The sequence below is a fragment of the Coregonus clupeaformis genome, chromosome 15, assembly GCF_020615455.1.
Source record: "Coregonus clupeaformis isolate EN_2021a chromosome 15, ASM2061545v1, whole genome shotgun sequence".
NCBI lineage: Eukaryota > Metazoa > Chordata > Actinopteri > Salmoniformes > Salmonidae > Coregonus > Coregonus clupeaformis.
In genome coordinates, this window is record NC_059206.1 from 14401682 (window position 1) to 14421167 (window position 19486).

Sequence of the window (19486 nt, forward strand, 5' to 3'; positions counted from 1 at the left end):
GTTGGGATATGTTCTATTTTATCACATTGCTGTATGTTTTTGTCAGACTCCAGCCAGCTGCACCAAGCCTTTGTACCAAAGTAAAGTAGATACAAATTCACTGGATATGACGGTATAAATACAACCTTTGAAGGCTTTTTATGATAGAAAAAAAGCTTAGCATGAGACAAAAAAGCTTAGTATGTTTGGATAGTAAATCTGTAATTGCCTGAATTAGACTGTAAGGTATAAAGCCAGACAGATGTGGATAATGTGAATAGGCCAAGGGGGGTCTCTTACCTTGTGTCCCAGATGGGAGGCCTCAGAACGGGCTGCGATGGCCACCGGCTCTATCAGATTGCTGATCTCCTGGACCGAAGCTGCAAGCTGCTCATGCAGAGCCTGAGACACACACAAACACCATGGTAATGACACACACACACACACACACACACACACACACACACACACACACATGGTAATCACACACACACACACACACCATGGTAATGACACACACACACACACACACACACCATGGTAATGACACACACACACACACACACCATGGTAATGACACACACACACACACACACACACACACACACACACACACACACACACACACACACACACACACACACACACACACACACCATGGTAATGACAGAGACAAGCACAGTGCTCCATTATTTGACTAAACACATTACAGTTCTTATCTAATGACATTTTTACACCATTTTTTCCCAAAATTGTTTTTAGAAGCAAATACACAAACAAATAGATGAACAGGAAAACGCTACATATGGTATGGTAGGGTATGGTAGGGTAGGGTAGGGTAGGGTAGGGTAGGGTATGGTAGGGGGTAGGGTAGGGTAGGGTAGGGTAGGGTAGGGTAGGGTATGGTAGGGTAGGGTATGGTAGGGTATGGTAGGGTAGGGTAGGGTAGGGTATGGTAGGGTAGGGTATGAGGGTAGTGGTAGGGGTAGGGTATGGTAGGGTAGTAGGGCAGGGTGGCAGGTGGGGTCAGGGCATGGGTAGGGCAGGGTGAGGGTAGGCATGGTAGGGTATGGTAGGGGGAGGGTGGTAGGGTAGCAGGGCAGGGTATGGTAGGGCAGGGTAGGGTATGGTAGGGTAGGGATGGGTAGGGTAGGGTAGGGCAGGGTATGGTAGGGCATGGTAGGGTATGGTAGGGAGGGTATGGTAGGGCAGGGTAGGGGCAGGGTGGTAGGGTAGGGTATGGTAGGGGTGGTGAGGGTATGGTAGGGTAGGATGGTAGGGTATGGTAGGGTGGTAGGGTATGGTAGGGTAGGGCTATGGTACGGTTGAGTAGGGTAGGGGTATGGTTGGGTAGGGTGGTAGGGTAGAGTGGTAGGGTAGGGTATGGTAGGGTATGGTAGGGTAGGGTATGGTAGGGTAGGGTAGGGTAGGGTATGGTAGGGTAGGGTATGGTAGGGTAGGGTATGGTAGGGTAGGGTATGGTAGGGTATGGTAGGGTAGGGTATGGTAGGGTATGGTAGGGTATAGCCATGTACACATATGTATGCTCTTGGTTTTATGGGAGTGTACACACACACACTTCACAGGAAACATTAGACAGACACACACAGACAGACAAGACACAGACAGAAAAACCGCCAAACAGAGGGACAGACAGACAAGACACAGACAGAAAAACACACCTCCTGGGAGATGTCCTCTCTTGGGGTGAGCTGCTGGCTGATGGCTGCCAGGGAGGCCTGGTCCACCTCCCGAATACAGTTGTTGAGCACCTCGATGGCCTCGTCACACTCCCTCTGGCCTGGGGCTTTGTCTCTGTACACACACACACAGACACACACAGTACTTGAGAAATGGTTTTGGAAAAGCCAAAATGACCAGACCTCTTAACGCTTTGTGTTTTGAACCTTGAAAACTTGGAATTAAGATACTTTTTTCTCTCTTAGAGATTTGGCTCAATGGCTGGCTGCATTAATATATTTAACAATTAAACACCAACACAGTGAGTAGCTTTACACCAGTAACCTGGGAATTTTTGAAAAGTTTCCAGAATTTCTCAACCGTACCCACAAGATAATTCTACTGCTTTCTCATGTTGACACAGTATTTTTCTCTGCTGCGGTAACTGACCATGTTAGCGGTTACCTCATGTTGACACAGTATCTATCTCTGCTGTGGTACCTGACCATGTTAGCGGTTACCTCATGTTGACACAGTATCTTTCTCTGCTGCGGTAACTGACCATGTTAGCGGTTACCTCATGTTGACACAGTATCTATCTCTGCTGCGGTAACTGACCATGTTAGCGGTTACCTCATGTTGACACAGTATCTATCTCTGCTGCGGTAACTGACCATGTTAGCGGTTACCTCATGTTGACACAGTATCTATCTCTGCTGCGGTAACGGACCATGTCAGCGGTTACCTCATGTTGACACAGTATCTATCTCTGCTGCGGTAACTGACCATGTTAGCGGTTACCTCATGTTGACACAGTATCTATCTCTGCTGTGGTAACTGACCATGTTAGCGGTTACCTCATGTTGACACAGTATCTATCTCTCTGCTGTGGTAACTGACCATGTTAGCGGTTACCTCATGTTGACACAGTATCTATCTCTGCTGTGGTAACTGACCATGTCAGCGGTTACCTCATGTTGACACAGTATCTATCTCTGCTGTGGTAACTGACCATGTTAGCGGTTACCTCATGTTGACACAGTATCTATCTCTGCTGCGGTAACTGACCATGTCAGCGGTTACCTCATGTTGACACAGTATCTATCTCTGCTGCGGTAACTGACCATGTCAGCGGTTACCTCATGTTGACACAGTATCTATCTCTGCTGCGGTAACTGACCATGTCAGCGGTTACCTCATGTTGACACAGTATCTATCTCTGCTGCGGTACCTGACCATGTTAGCGGTTACCTCATGTTGACACAGTATCTATCTCTGCTGTGGTAACTGACCATGTCAGCGGTTACCTCATGTTGACACAGTATCTATCTCTGCTGCGGTAACTGACCATGTCAGCGGTTACCTCATGTTGACACAGTATCTATCTCTGCTGCGTAACGGACCATGTCAGCGGTTACCTCATGTTGACACAGTATCTATCTCTGCTGCGGTAACTGACCATGTCAGCGGTTACCTCATGTTGACACAGTATCTATCTCTGCTGCGGTAACTGACCATGTCAGCGGTTACCTCATGTTGACACAGTATCTATCTCTGCTGCGGTAACTGACCATGTCAGCGGTTACCTCATGTTGACACAGTATCTATCTCTGCTGCGGTAACTGACCATGTCAGCGGTTACCTCATGTTGACACAGTATCTATCTCTGCTGCGGTAACTGACCATGTCAGCGGTTACCTCATGTTGACACAGTATCTATCTCTGCTGCGGTAACTGACCATGTTAGCGGTTACCTCATGTTGACACAGTATCTATCTCTCTGCTGCGGTAACTGACCATGTTAGCGGTTACCTCATGTTGACACAGTATCTATCTCTGCTGTGGTAACTGACCATGTCAGCGGTTACCTCATGTTGGTGATAAGTTTCTTGATGGAGTCGGAAACGGTCCTGGAGTGTCCGGCCAGCACTGACCACTTGGGGGGGTCTTTGGGGTTGACAGCCAGGGAGCGAGCAGTCTGGATCAGACCTGTGGAGCTCTCTAGCATGGTCTTAGCTGCAGCCACGATGGGCTCCATCGCTGCCAGGCCCTGGGGGTTGGAACAATAGACAACATTCTGGTTTACTGTGTAACATCTGATGTTCCCATACCCGTTGTCTCCCCCACAAAAAAGTGGACAACGTAGTATCTCATGTCATCAGTATTATATCAACTAACATAAAACATTTATGGTAGATTCATCATGTTGGCTTGGCATTGAAGTGATGTGTCACATTCATCATGTAGGCTTTATCTGAATGTCTGAATCCGGCTTTATTTTCATCAGGGGAGGACAACAAGCTCAGTGGCCTTGTGGTTAGAGTTTCCACCCTGAGACTGGAAGGTTGGGGGTTCGATCCCTGGTCGAGTCATACCAAATACTTAGAAATGGGACACAATGCCTCAGCATTAAGGAGAATAATTGTGGGGTAGGCGGTGTACTTGTACATCAAGCTGCCAAAATTGGGCATTTCTGGCTACTTACTAGGAGGAAAAGTACAGGGGGACAGTGTAACCACAGAGACAGTAGGGAAGCAAGTGTTGTACCTCAGAGCTGATCTGAGCGGGCACGCTGGCGAACTCTGGGTTGGAGGCGAAGGCAGTAAGGTTATCCACAGCTTCTATCAGAGGGCCGGTGGCGGCCCTACACTTCTCTCTGTTCTGCTGGTTGAATGCTCCGTCCAGGGCCTAAGCACACACAACAGGGTTACATTCATTAGTGACACAATGCCATTCTAAAGTTAAACTGCAGTAAAAAAAAACATTTGATCCAAAGTGGATGTAACTGCACTATCAGGGACATATTTCAGAAATGTATTTATTGCATGGGTTATTGTTAGATAATTGCTAATGAACTTGGCGCATGAGTCACCGTGCCAGATTTTGTCACATTAACGATGTACCTTGCCGCAGCCCCAACCTGTACGGTACATTGAACGGTACATATCAATTCAAAAATAAGTTACTATTTACTCACTTTGATGGACTTCACCAGATTGGCTGTGCTGTTAGCCACCTCCTTAGCGGACTGTACAAACTGTCGCTTGGCAACAGGGTTGGCTGTTTTGGAGGAGGCCAGGCGACAGGCGTTGCACAGTGCTGACGTGTGCTTGGCAACGATGGTGGCGGCAGAGAGGACCTTGGGAAACAAGAGGTGGTGTCTGAAGTAGGCGGCTAAAAGACGGAAATGCGGCTTCTGTTCAGAAATATTGGTCGTCTTTGTTCACTTTGATTCTGTACACAGTGGACATATAGAAAATGGTATGCAGAGCAAGTTTAGGTTGGTTAGATGCATGGTCTGTGTGGTGTGGCATGTGAGTGAGGGAGTCAATGAGTTTGTCAGTGAGTGTACAGTTGAAGTCGGAAGTTTACATACACTTAGGTTGGAGTCCTTAAAACTCGTTTTTCAACCACTCCACAATTTTCTTGTTAACAAACTATAGTTTTGGCAAGTCGGTTAGGACATCTACTTTGTGCATGACACAAGTAATTTTTCCAACAATTGTTTACAGACAAATTATTTCACTTATAATTCACTGTATCACAATTCCAGTGGGTCAGAACTTTACATACACTAAGTTGACTGTGCCTTTAAACAGCTTGGAAAATTCCAGAAAATTGATTTAGAAGCTTCTGATAGGCTAATTGACATCATTTGAGTCAATTGGAGGTGTACCTGTGGATGTATTTCAAGGCCTACCTTCAAACTCAGTGCCTCTTTGCTTGACATCATGGGAAAATGAGAAGAAATCAGCCAAGGCCTCAGAAAAAAAATTGTAGACATCCACAAGTCTGGTTCATCCTTGGGAGCAATTTCCAAACGCCTGAATGTACCACGTTCATCTGTACAAACAATAGTACTCAAGTATAAACACCATGGGACCACGCAGCTGTCATACCGCTCAGGAAGGAGACGTGTTCTGTCTCTGTCACGCCCTGGCTCTAGGGACTCTTTTATGTTGAGCCAGGGTGTGTAGAGTCTATGTTTTGTGTTCGTTGTTTCAGTTTCTAGTTCATGTGTTTCTATGTTGGCCGGGGTGGTTCTCAATCAGAGGCAACGTGAATCAGCTGTTGCTTGTTGTCTCTGATTGGGAACCATACTTAGGCAGCCGTTTGGCGCTTGTGTTTTGTGGGATCTTGTTCCGTGTATGGTTTGTGTTTTGTTACCAAGGACTTCACGTATCGTTTTGTTGTTTTGTTCGTGTGGTGAATAATAATAAAGTATGTTCGCATTCCACGCTGCGCATTGGTCCAATCCTTTTGACGATCGCGACAGTCTCCTAGAGATGAACGTACTTCGGTGCAAAAAGTGCAAATCAATCCCAGAACAACAGCAAATGACCTTGTGAAGATGCTGGAGGAAACAGGTACAAAAGTATCTATAGCCATAGTAAAACGAGTCCTATATCGACATAACCTGAAAAGCCGCTCAGCAAGGAAGAAGCCACTGCTCCAAAACCACCATAAAAAAGCCAGACTACGGTTTGCAACTGCACATGGGGACAAAGATCGTACTTTTTGGAGAAATGTCCTCTGGTCTGATGAAACAAAAATAGAACTGTTTGGCCATAATGACCATCGTTATGTTTGGAGGAAAAAGGGGGTGGCTTGCAAGCCAAAGAACAACATCCCAACCGTGAAGCACGGGGGTGGCAGCATCATGCTGTGGGGGTGCTTCTCTGCAAGAGGGACTGGTGCACTTCACAAAATAGATGGCATCATGAGGAAGGAAAATAATGTGGATATATTGAAGCAACATCTCAAGACATCAGTCAGGAAGTTAAAGCTTGGTCGCAAATGGGTCTTCCAAATGGACAATGACCCCAAGCATACTTCCAAAGTTGTGGCGAAATGGCTTAAGGACAACAAAGTCAAGGTATTGGAGTGGCCATCACAAAGCCCTGACCTCAATACTATAGAACATTTGTGGGCAGAACTGAAAAAGCCTTTGCGAGCAAGGAGGCCTACAAACCTGACTCAGTTACACCAGCTCTGTCAGGAGGAATGGGCCAAAATTCACCCAACTTATTGTGGGAAGCTTGTGGAAGGCTACCCGAAACGTTTGACCCAAGTTAAACAATTTAAAGGCAATGCTACCAAATACTAATTGAGTGTATGTAAACTTCTGACCCACTGAGAATGTGATGAAATAAATAAAATCTGAAATAAATCATTCTCTCTACAATTATTCTGACATTTCACATTCTTAAAATAAAATGGGGATCCTAACTGACCTAAGACAGGGAATCTTTACTAGGATGAAATGTCAGGAATTGTGAAAAACTGAGTTTAAATGTATTTGGCTAAGGTGTATGTAAACTTCTGACGTCAACAGTATGAGAGTGTGCATGTGTGTTTATCAATGTACCTTGAGTAAGCGGGTGAGTGCATCCATGCAGGAGTGTTCATTCGTACGATCATATGCGCACGTGTGCTACTCAAATTATATTGAAACACCAAAGTCATCCTTCACTGCGAGGGACCGCTGACGACGTGTGTGTGTGTGTGTGTGTGTGTGTGTGTTTGTGCGCAGGCGCCTGTGTATGTGTGGTATCTACCTGGGACTGGGTGCAGGCTGGGTCCACCAGGTTCTGGCATGCCATCTGGATGGACTGGTTGGCACGGGCAAACTGGCCAGGGTCCACCAACCCTTTCTGGCCCGCGTGGCTTTTGGGGTCTGACACTGCAACCAGGTAGGCACCCTGTAAGGTCAACACAGCTCATTGGTCAGTATCACATAAAGCCAGAGAATTAGCAATGGCAATCTTGAATAGGTTTTGTCAGGCAAATGAATGATGTATGGATGGTTTTAATTAACTAAACAAGATAAACTTAACAAGTGCTGACAGGAGTTAGAACAAAAGGGGAAACGTCCATTTTTACAGAGCTAAAAAAATTACAGCAAAACATCTACGACGATGGCTGCTTTTATTCGATGATCGCTAATGTAGCAACTCTTATTGTTGACTGATAACGTTAGCATGTGAAGCACTACACAGAGCCATAACAGTGAGTTTATCAAACGGTATGCCAACAAAACATGTTACAGGTCTATTAACAGGGTTTATATCATTTTTTTACATTTACATTTTAGTCATTTAGCAGACGCTCTTATCCAGAGCGACTTACAGTTAGTGAGTGCATACATAAAAAAATAATTTAAAAAAATCATACTGGCCCCCCGTGGGAATCGAACCCACAACCCTGGCGTTGCAAGCGCCATGCTCTACCAACTGAGCTACACGGTATTCCAACAAAACATGTTACAGGTCTATTAACTGGGTTTTCCAAGATCTTCCCCATCTTTCACTTTACGCTCCTCTTGCCACTCTTTGCCATGGCAACAACATGCATTCACACACAGAAACAAACACTCAGACACAGACGCACTCAAAAACGCACACAAACACACACAGAATCAATGCATGAGCACATACGCAAACACGCACGCGCGCAAACGCACACGCGCGCAGTCAACTCTTCAACGGGCAGTACCGCAGAGCCATTGTGAATTTGTGTGAGAGAGAGCAAAATGAACATAAGCTTACTGTGATGAGTAGACTGTGTGGGAGCTGTCAGAGAGCCACATACTGAGAGACCATTTACACACGACAGGCCTCACTCACAGCCATTAGTCACCTGTGTGTGTGTGTGTGTGTGTGTGTGTGTGTGTGTGTGTGCGCGCGCGCGCTTTTGTGTCATTATATGAGAGTACGCATGTGTGCCCTACTGTATAAATGTACGCTGGTGAGTTGACAGGGAATTGACTGTTCGAAGTGACTGCCAATGCATCCCTCCATTTGATATGCACTCCTAGGTCCAGATGTTCCTAAGCTAGCATTGAATTGCCTCATTGGCTGAGAGAATAATTAGGCCGATGTATTCGAGCGTGGACCATCCAACTATGCAATGCAACGCATCCCTGTGGGCATTAGGCTGCTAGCCTGTGTCCCAAATGGCACCCTATTCTCCATGTAGTGCACTACCTCGGGCCAGGACCCATAGGGTATATAGGGTCCAATTTTGGACACACTCCTGGTCTGCTGGACTGGAAGGTGGTTTACCTGGGCAGCTGCTTCAGTAAGGCCACACAGGGCTTTAGAGCCAGAGCTGACCGAGTCCCCAAACTCAGGCAGATTGCTGTTCTTAGCGTTGTGGGAGATTCCAGCCATGGCTTCCCCCAGGACCTGCAGGACACAAGGCAAATAGATTTAAAATAGTAGGAAGGGAAGGAGGGAAGGACGTAGGGAGGGAAGGAGGGAGGGAGGGAGGGAGGGAAGTAGGGAAGGAGGGAAGTAGGGAGGGAAGGAGAGAGGGAAGTAGGAAGGGAAGGAGGGAGGGAAGTAGGGAAGGAGGGAGGGAAGGAGGGAGGGATGTAGGGAGGGAAGTAGGGAGGGAAGTAGGGAAGGAGGGAGGGAAGTAGGGAAGGATGGAGGGAGGGAGAGAAGTAGGGAGGAAGGAGGGAAGTAGGGAGGAGGGAGGGAAGGAGGGAGGGAGGGAAGTAGGGAGGGAAGTAGGGAGGAAAGGAGGGAGGGAGGGAAGGAAGGAGGGAAGTAGGGAGGGAAGGAGGGAGGGAAGTAGGGAGGAAAGGAGGGAGGGAGGGAGGGAGGGAGGAGGGAGGGAGGGAGGGAGGGAGGGAGGGAGGGAGGGAGGGAGGGAGGGAAGTAGGGAGGGAGGGAGGGAAGGAGGGAGGGAAGGAGGGAAGTAGGGAGGGAAGGAGAAAGAAAGGAAAGGTGGAAGGAATTAAATGATATTTATCAAGGAGGTCTCTAGTCTATTGTTTACCTTGGAGTTCTCCATGACACTGTCGATGCAGTCAAAGTAGGAGAGGTCACTGACAGCCTCAGTGGGGTTCTCAAGCAAACCCCGAACAGTCTGGAGAGACATGGTGCACAGGTTAGAAACAAACAACCCACACAGTCACATACAGAACACATAGGCTACTATACATGGACACGCCCCACATATACACTACCAGTCAAAGGTTTGGACACACCTACTCATTCAAGGGTTTTTCTTTATTTGTTACTATCTTCTACATTGTAGAATAATAGTGAAGACATCAAAACTATGAAATAACACATATGGAATCTTGTAGTAAACAAAAAAGTGTTAAACAAATAAAAATATGCCAATAGAGATAATTTCAAGTCTATGACCAAATAAATAAAAAAACATCAGAAATGCATAAAGATATTGATATTCATACATCAATATGTTGATATATATTAATATGATATATTTCTAATATGAATATATAATAGTAGAAAACAGTAGAAAATAGTAACGTGTTCTTGACCAATCACCTCTTTAAGTACATTGAAGGGATGGTTCAGCGATATTACATATTCATATATTTGTTTCCTTACCTTGCAAACAGTCTATGGACAAGGAGGGAGTACAATCCACACTTTGGTTTGTTCATCTAGCCACAAGCCAATATGAGCTTTTTCAAAAGATAAACTATGCAAGTCAATGTCCCCCATTTAGCGCGTTTCAAATTCCATGCCGAAATCATTTAAAAATAACTTCAAATCAAGTCACTGAGCAACAAAATATTTTGATGAGATAACTGAAGGAGGGGTGAGAGGAAGAACAGTAGTCTGTAATGAATATGTATAAATAAGCCATTTTAAATCATAAATGTAAATTTAAATACACCATTTTACTGAACTATATCTTTAATATCCACCTACAGAATACAACACGCAGTAATACAGTACATAATGTACCTATCACCACAAGTCCCATCCCAGTAGTACAATAACACACTCTCCCAGCCTTAGCAACCGCTCACTCCACAGCGCTCACATATACCAACAACTGAATCAGTCATCCGACAAACTGTTCAGAGATTGAAAGACAAAAAACAAACAGATAACAGAAAAAGAGGAGAGAAGGGAAGAAGGGGTGTACCTCGAGCTCCCGGAGAGCGTTGTCACACTCCTTCTGGCCCGGGGCCTGCTGGGTACACATGGTGATGAGCTGGTTGATACTGTCAGTGACGGCACTGTGGACGGAGAGAGGGAGAGATTGCATGTGAGAAAACATGCAGGAGTGTGTTAGCGAAAGAGTAGCAGCAAGGGTGTGTGTGTGTGTGTGTGTGTGTGTGTGTGTGTGTGTGTGTGTGTGTGTGTGTGTGTGTGTGTGTGTGTGTGTGTGTGTGTGTGTGAATGAGAGCACCAGCAGCTCGCTGTAAATTGCAGTTCGCCCACACACGCTACAGAGCTTTGGTGCTTAGAATCTCTACAGAGAACTGGTGTGCCGTTTTCTCATCAGAAACCGAAAGGTAGAGAGTGAAAAAGAAAAGGTAGAGACATTGAAAGAGAGAGAGAGAGAGAGAGAGAGAGAGAGAGAGAGAGAGAGAGAGAGAGAGAGAGAGAGAGAGAGAGAGAGAGAGAGAGAGAGAGAGAGAGACAGAGAGGGAGAGACAGAGAGGGAGACAGAGAGAGAGAGAGAGAGAGAGAGACAGAGAGACAGAGAGAGAGAGAGAGACAGAGAGAGAGAGAGAGAGAGAGACGGAGAGAGAGAGAGAGACAGAGAGAGACAGAGAGAGACAGACAGAGAGAGACAGAGAGAGACAGAGAGAGAGAGAGAGAGAGAGAGACAGAGAGAGACAGAGACAGAGAGAGAGACAGAGAGAGAGACAGAGAGAGAGACAGAGAGAGAGAGAGAGAAAATGGGAAGGAGAGCAAGGGAAAGTAAGTTGGACAGTGTGAATAAAAAGAACCGAAGCGAGAGCGTGAAGGAGGAGGGAGAGGAAGAACAGGGAACGAGAGAGTGAAGGAGGAGGGAGAATGAGAGAGGCAAAGGAGCGAAAGAAGCCAGACAAAAGAATGTAGCAGCCCACACTAAAGTCTAAAGTGGTGCCTTTAGAAAAATAGAGAAGTGTTCAATCAAAGCCTGTCATGTCTTTTCCTTGAGTCTCATAACGGAGTAGAGTGAAGTTGCCCCCTAGATGCTGATTTTAGGTCAGCTTTTCATTTTCTCCATTAAGGGTTAAGGTTAGGATTGGGGGAGGGGAAGCTGATCCTAGATCTGTCCCCTAGGGGAAACTTCACCACGGAGCTCTTGTAATCGAGGGAGGTGGCTCCCGTCATCATGACATCCAACTGGGAGAGGAGTGTCACGTTTAACTTTTCATTCAAACTAAACCGCTACTGACAGTTTGTTATATAACCCTGCTCTTTCTAACGCACCTACGGACACACGAGTGTATGAAGACGTGCATACAAGAATGTGACTATTGTAACGTGCGTGTGTGTGTGTGAAAGACAGGGAGAATGATCAGAGCTGTGTATAATGTATATGAGAGCGGGTGGTGTGTGTCACTCTGTTTGTGTGTGTGTGCGTGCGCATGCAGTGTGTATGCTAACAAGTACTTGAATAACGTGGAATGGAACATGTTAACAATTAGCACGGAGCACCATGAGAGGGTAACACATTTCGCTATTCAAATTGTGAAATTGAAAAGATCCCCATTGAAAATGACAGGACATTTCCAGTTCAAAACTGGAATTTCAATGAATGCCTGAATTGATTTCATTAGAATACAGTTGAAAGTAGAACTGAACCCAAGCCTGGTATCTCTAGGTAACTGCACTGTGGATGCTTTGATGGCTGTGGAAAAGTGGGGGCAGATCTACTACCATACTTACCGAGCGGCAGCTGCAAGTTGGTTCTTGAGGTTGGGGGAGTTGGGGTCAGTGGACAGGACTTTGGCGGCGAGCAGCAGCTTACTGGACGACATGGAGATGGTCTTGAGGTTGGACACCACCTGCGTCTGATTCTCCTTGTTCTGAACGGAGAGCAGAGAGGAAGTAAAGGGTTCCATTCAGAGGACGACCTGCGTGGCACTGAGGGGAGGTTCTCTCAGTCATTCACGCACATATGAAGTTAGTAACATATGACACACACAAGCATAGAAAGCAAAACGATATATCTACCACTAATCAAACGTTGGCTGATAAAGAATGAATTTCATGCCTAAAATAGTGTATTTCATGCTGATAAGAGTGAATTGCGTGCATATATCTGAAGGTACGTCCCGTCCTCCTCTCTCCTACACATACACTTAACAAAACATATGACCACTGCATCCTACACAATGAAATTCGCTACACAACATCACTCAACCTGAACAACACATCACAACGCAATAGATATCATTTCTTCCGTGTCCTTCTCTGACCTGTGACTGGCCGGCCATGTCCACGCCGGCCTCCAGGAACTCTCCGAAGTCATGGCCGAACTTGCCAGTGGCCCTGGCCAGGTCCTGGGTGGTGCCTCTGGACGACTGGACCAGCTCATTGGCTGACTGGTTGAGACCGGCTGCAGCCTGGTTCAGGTTGACCTGCGCCTCCTGGAAACTCTTCCCACTGGGCGGGAACTGGAGAAGAGAGGGAGTGGGGGGGATAAATTAAGAGAATGAGAAGTAATGGTAGAAAACTAAAAGTAGTCCTAAAACATCAGAACGACGTTACCAACTATTTTGGTTTTGGTGTGATTTTCTACTCACAGAATTGGCCAATAGTTTCTTGCTGGCCTCTCCGACTGTTCTAATGGCGTTGTCCACATCTCTCTGTCCAGGCAGGCAGTTCACACTCCTGTTCAGGGACTGGGATACAGCCTTGGCCACCTATATACACACACAAACACATTCAATATAAGCATTTTTTTAGGTGGATATGATGTTTCCTAAGGTCTTTCATGGAAGCACACTCTTGATTGTGACTGTTGACGGGCTTCCATTCTAATAGTGAGCTCTTTGCGTATTGGCAACAAATATCCAAGTGTATAAACCTGACAGACTGTGTCTCTGACTGACCTGTGCCAGTCTCTGTTGGCTGTCGGGGTCTCCCGGCTTGGCAATGGCTCTCTTGGTCTCCTCGATCAGATTGGCCGACTTGTCCATGACGTCACCAGCGCAGTCCAGCATGGCGTTGCGGGCCTGTGGGTCGGCAGTCGTCGCGGCAACCCCACGGGCGGCCGAGGCCAGAGATCGCAGTGCCTGAGCCACGTCTCTGGCTGCCATACCTGAGAGAGAGTGAGCGAGAGCGAGAGTGAGAGAGAGATCAAGAAATAGAGATAGAGAGAGAGGGGACACAGCGTAAGTACTGTCTGTCTCCACTAGAGGGTGCTCCTGAGTCGTCTTCTTTCCTCCCACCAGATAAATCTTTAGGCTTTAATGCTGTCAGACACACTGTATATTATAATGCTGTCAGACACACTGTATACTATACTGAGTGCACATGGCTGAGGGCTTCATGATCCTCTTATTATCTGAGCTACATTCTTTATTATGACATACTTCAGTAAGTAACCTCTAGGCCAGGGCTCTCCAACCCTGTTGCTGGAGAGCCACTCTCCTTTAGGTTTTCAATCCAACCCCAGTTGTAACTAACCCAATTCAGCTTATCAACCAGCTAATTAATAGAATCAGGTGCATTACATTAGGGTTGGAGTGAAAACCTACAGGACGATAGCTCTCCAGGAACAGGGTTGAAGAGTACTGCTCTAGTCCAGGGTTCTCGTTGCCCTGGGTGACCAGTTTGTATACTACTGTAGCTACCTGTGTAGTTCTCGTTGCCCTGGGTGACCAGTTTGTATACTACTGTAGCTACCTGTGTAGTTCTCGTTGCCCTGGGTGGCCAGTTTGTATACTACTGTAGCTACCTGTGTAGTTCTCGTTGCCCTGGGTGACCAGTTTGTATGCTACTGTAGCTACCTGTGTAGTTATCGTTGCCCTGGGTGACCAGTTTGTATACTACTGTAGCTACCTGTGTAGTTCTCGTTGCCCTGGGTGACCAGTTTGTATACTACTGTAGCTACCTGTGTAGTTCTCGTTGCCCTGGGTGGCCAATTTGTATACTACTGTAGCTACCTGTGTAGTTCTCGTTGCCCTGGGTGACCAGTTTGTATGCTACTGTAGCTACCTGTGTAGTTCTCGTTGCCCTGGGTGACCAGTTTGTATACTTCTGTAGCTACCTGTGTAGTTCTCGTTGCCCTGGGTGACCAGTTTGTATACTACTGTAGCTACCTGTGTAGTTCTCGTTGCCCTGGGTGGCCAGTTTGTATACTACTGTAGCTACCTGTGTAGTTCTCGTTGCCCTGGGTGACCAGTTTGTATACTACTGTAGCTACCTGTGTAGTTCTCGTTGCCCTGGGTGGCCAGTTTGTATACTACTGTAGCTACCTGTGTAGTTCTCGTTGCCCTGGGTGGCCAGTTTGTATGCTACTGTAGCTACCTGTGTAGTTCTCGTTGCCCTGGGTGGCCAGTTTGTATGCTACTGTAGCTACCTGTGTAGTTCTCGTTGCCCTGGGTGGCCAGTTTGTATACTACTGTAGCTACCTGTGTAGTTCTCGTTGCCCTGGGTGACCAGTTTGTATGCTACTGTAGCTACCTGTGTAGTTCTCGTTGCCCTGGGTGACCAGTTTGTATACTACTGTAGCTACCTGTGTAGTTCCGTTGCCCTGGGTGACCAGTTTGTATACTACTGTAGCTACCTGTGTAGTTCTCGTTGCCCTGGGTGACCAGTTTGTATACTACTGTAGCTACCTGTGTAGTTCTCGTTGCCCTGGGTGACCAGTTTGTATACTACTGTAGCTACCTGTGTAGTTCTGTTGCCCTGGGTGACCAGTTTGTATACTACTGTAGCTACCTGTGTAGTTCTCGTTGCCCTGGGTGACCAGTTTGTATGCTACTGTAGCTACCTGTGTAGTTCTCGTTGCCCTGGGTGGCCAGTTTGTATGCTACTGTAGCTACCTGTGTAGTTCTCGTTGCCCTGGGTGACCAGTTTGTATACTACTGTAGCTACCTGTGTAGTTCTCGTTGCCCTGGGTGGCCAGTTTGTATACTACTGTAGCTACCTGTGTAGTTCTCGTTGCCCTGGGTGGCCAGTTTGTATACTACTGTAGCTACCTGTGTAGTTCTCGTTGCCCTGGGTGACCAGTTTGTATACTACTGTAGCTACCTGTGTAGTTATCGTTGCCCTGGGTGACCAGTTTGTATGCTACTGTAGGTACCTGTGTAGTTCTCGTTGCCCTGGGTGGCCAGTTTGTATACTACTGTAGCTACCTGTGTAGTTCTCGTTGCCCTGGGTGGCCAGTTTGTATACTACTGTAGCTACCTGTGTAGTTCTCGTTGCCCTGGGTGGCCAATTTGTATACTACTGTAGCTACCTGTGAGTTCTCGTTGCCCTGGGTGACCAGTTTGTATGCTACTGTAGCTACCTGTGTAGTTCTCGTTGCCCTGGGTGACCAGTTTGTATACTTCTGTAGCTACCTGTAGTTCTGTTGTCCTGGGTGACCAGTTTGTATACTACTGTAGCTACCTGTAGTTCGTTGCCCTGGGTGGCCAGTTTGTATACTACTGTAGCTACCTGTGTAGTTCTCGTTGCCCTGGGTGGCCAGTTTGTATACTACTGTAGCTACCTGTGTAGTTCTCGTTGCCTGGGTGACCAGTTTGTCATACTACTGTAGCTACCTGTGTAGTTCTCGTGCCCTGGGTGGCCAGTTTGTATACTACTGTAGCTACCTGTGTAGTTCTCGTTGCCCTGGGTGGCTAGTTTGTATGCTACTGTAGCTACCTGTGTAGTTCTCGTTGCCCTGGGTGGCCAGTTTGTATGCTACTGTAGCTACCTGTGTAGTTCTCGTTGCCCTGGGTGGCCAGTTTGTATGCTACTGTAGCTACCTGTGTAGTTCTCGTTGGCCCTGGGTGGCCAGTTTGTATACTACTGTAGCTACCTGTGTAGTTCGTTGCCCTGGGTGACCAGTTTGTATACTACTGTAGCTACCTGTGTAGTTCTCGTTGCCCTGGGTGGCCAGTTTGTATACTACTGTAGCTACCTGTGTAGTTCTCGTTGCCCTGGGTGGCCAGTTTGTATACTACTGTAGCTACCTGTGTAGTTCTCGTTGCCCTGGGTGACCAGTTTGTATGCTACTGTAGCTACCTGTGTAGTTCTCGTTGCCCTGGGTGACCAGTTTGTATGCTACTGTAGCTACCTGTGTAGTTCTCGTTGCCCTGGGTGACCAGTTTGTATACTTCTGTAGCTACCTGTGTAGTTCTCGTTGTCCTGGGTGACCAGTTAGTATACTACTGTAGCTACCTGTGTAGTTCTCGTTGCCCTGGGTGGCCAGTTTGTATACTACTGTAGCTACCTGTGTAGTTCTCGTTGCCCTGGGTGGCCAGTTTGTATACTACTGTAGCTACCTGTGTAGTTCTCGTTGCCCTGGGTGACCAGTTTGTATACTACTTTAGCTACCTGTGTAGTTCTCGTTGCCCTGGGTGGCCAGTTTGTATACTACTGTAGCTACCTGTGTAGTTCTCGTTGCCCTGGGTGGCCAGTTTGTATACTACTGTAGCTACCTGTGTAGTTCTCGTTGTCCCTGGGTGGCCGGTTTGTATACTACTGTAGCTACCTGTGTAGTTCTCGATTGCCCTGGGTGACCAGTTTGTATACTACTGTAGCTACCTAGTTCTCGTTGCCCTGGTGGCCAGTTTGTATACTACTGTAGCTACCTGTGTAGTTCTCGTTGCCCTGGGTGGCCAGTTTGTATACTACTGTAGCTTTAGCCAATGTATACTACTGTAGCTACATGTGTTGTCGCCCTGGGTGACCAGTTTGTATGCTACTGTAGCTACCTGTGTAGTTCTCGTTGCCCTGGGTGACCAGTTTGTATACTTCTGTAGCTACCTGTGTAGTTCTCGTTGCCCTGGGTGACCAGTTTGTATACTACTGTAGCTACCTGTGTAGTTCTCGTTGCCCTGGGTGGCCAGTTTGTATACTACTGTAGCTACCTGTGTAGTTCTCGTTGCCCTGGGTGGCCAGTTTGTATACTACTGTAGCTACCTGTGTAGTTCTCGTTGCCCTGGGTGGCCAGTTTGTATACTACTGTAGCTACCTGTGTAGTTCTCGTTGCCCTGGGTGGCCAGTTTGTATGCTACTGTAGCTACCTGTGTAGTTCTCATGCCCTGGGTCCAGTTTGTATACTACTGTAGCTACCTGTGTAGTTCTCGTTGCCCTGGGTGGCCAGTTTGTATACTACTGTAGCTACCTGTGTAGTTCTCGTTGCCCTGGGTGACCAGTTTGTATACTACTTTAGCTACCTGTGTAGTTCTCGTTGCCCTGGGTGGCCAGTTTGTATACTACTGTAGCTACCTGTGTAGTTCTTTTTGCTGTGGCCAGTTTGTATACTGTAGCTACCTGTGTAGTTCTCGTTGCCCTGGGTGGCCAGTTTGTATACTACTGTAGCTACCTGTGTAGTTCTCGTTGCCCTGGGTGACCAGTTTGTATACTCACTGTAGCTACCTGTGTAGTTCTCGTTGCCCTGGGTGGCCAGTTTGTATACTACTGTAGCTACCTGTGTAGTTCTCGTTGCCCTGGGTGACCAGTTTGTATGCTACTGTAGCTACCTGTGTAGTTCTCGTTGCCCTGGGTGACCAGTTTGTATACTACTGTAGCTACCTGTGTAGTTCTCGTTGCCCTGGGTGACCAGTTTGTATACTACTGTAGCTACCTGTGTAGTTCTCGTGTGCCCTGGGTGACCAGTTTGTATACTACTGTAGCTACCTGTGTAGTTCTCGTTGCCCTGGGTGACCAGTTTGTATACTACTGTAGCTACCTGTGTAGTTCTCGTTGCCCTGGGTGACCAGTTTGTATGCTACTGTAGCTACCTGTTAGTTCTCGTTGCCCTGGGTGGCCAGTTTGTATGCTACTGTAGCTACCTGTGTAGTTCTCGTTGCCCCTGGGTGACCAGTTTGTATACTACTGTAGCTACCTGTGTAGTTCTCGTTGCCCTGGGTGACCAGTTTGTATACTACTGTAGCTACCTGTGTAGTTCTCGTTGGCCCTGGGTGGCCAGTTTGTATACTACTGTAGCTACCTGTGTAGTTCTCGTTGCCCTGGGTGACCAGTTTGTATACTACTGTAGCTACCTGTGTAGTTCTCGCTGCCCTGGGTGGCCAGTTTGTATACTACTGTAGCAACCTGTGTAGTTCTCTTGCCCTGGGTGGCCAGTTTGTATACTACTGTAGCTACCTGTGTAGTTCTCGTTGCCCTGGGTGGCCAGTTTGTATACTACTGTAGCTACCTGTGTAGTTCTCGTTGCCCTGGGTGGCCAGTTTGTATACTACTGTAGCTACCTGTGTAGTTCTCTGCCCTGGGTGGCCAGTTTGTATGCTACTGTAGCTACCTGTGTAGTTCCTCGTTGCCCTGGGTGGCCAGTTTGTATGCTACTGTAGCTACCTGTGTAGTTCTCGTTGCCTGGGTGGCCAGTTTGTATACTACTGTAGCTACCTGTGTAGTTCTCGTTGCCCTGGGTGACCAGTTTGTATACTACTGTAGCTACCTGTGTAGTTCCTCGTTGCCCTGGGTGGCCAGTTTGTATACCACTGTAGCTACCTGTGTAGTTCTCGTTGCCCTGGGTGGCCAGTTTGTATACTACTGTAGCTACCTGTGTAGTTCTCGTTGCCCTGGGTGGCCAGTTTGTATACTACTGTAGCTACCTGTGTAGTTCTCGTTGCCCTGGTGACCAGTTTGTATACTACTGTAGCTACCTGTGTAGTTCTCGTTGCCCTGGGTGGCCAGTTTGTATGCTACTGTAGCTACCTGTTAGTTCCTAGTTGCCCTGGGTGACCAGTTTGTATGCTACTGTAGCTACCTGTGTAGTTCTCGTTGCCCTGGGTGACCAGTTTGTATGCTACTGTAGCTACCTGTGTAGTTCTCGTTGCCCTGGGTGACCAGTTTGTATACTACTGTAGCTACCTGTGTAGTTCTCGTTGCCCTGGGTGACCAGTTTGTATACTACTGTAGCTACCTGTGTAGTT

The 19486-nt window shown here is 47.1% G+C and overlaps 1 protein-coding gene across 4 annotated transcripts in view; it reads right to left on the minus strand.

The window, feature by feature from the left end:
- Positions 1 to 19486, minus strand: part of tln1 (talin 1) — a 164483-nt gene that overhangs the window by 35655 nt on the left and 109342 nt on the right. For all 4 annotated transcript variants that reach the window (XM_041897415.2, XM_041897414.2, XM_041897413.2 and 1 more), the window contains 13 exons: positions 13487 to 13695; positions 13178 to 13297; positions 12851 to 13048; positions 12318 to 12457; positions 10576 to 10669; positions 9445 to 9534; positions 8724 to 8846; positions 7218 to 7361; positions 4637 to 4798; positions 4207 to 4347; positions 3528 to 3709; positions 1662 to 1794; positions 280 to 381 (listed from right to left, as the gene is read on the minus strand). In XM_041897415.2, coding sequence (XP_041753349.1) covers positions 280 to 381; positions 1662 to 1794; positions 3528 to 3709; positions 4207 to 4347; positions 4637 to 4798; positions 7218 to 7361; positions 8724 to 8846; positions 9445 to 9534; positions 10576 to 10669; positions 12318 to 12457; positions 12851 to 13048; positions 13178 to 13297; positions 13487 to 13695 — 1838 coding nt within the window. The remainder of the gene's footprint in view (positions 1 to 279; positions 382 to 1661; positions 1795 to 3527; positions 3710 to 4206; positions 4348 to 4636; positions 4799 to 7217; positions 7362 to 8723; positions 8847 to 9444; positions 9535 to 10575; positions 10670 to 12317; positions 12458 to 12850; positions 13049 to 13177; positions 13298 to 13486; positions 13696 to 19486) is intronic.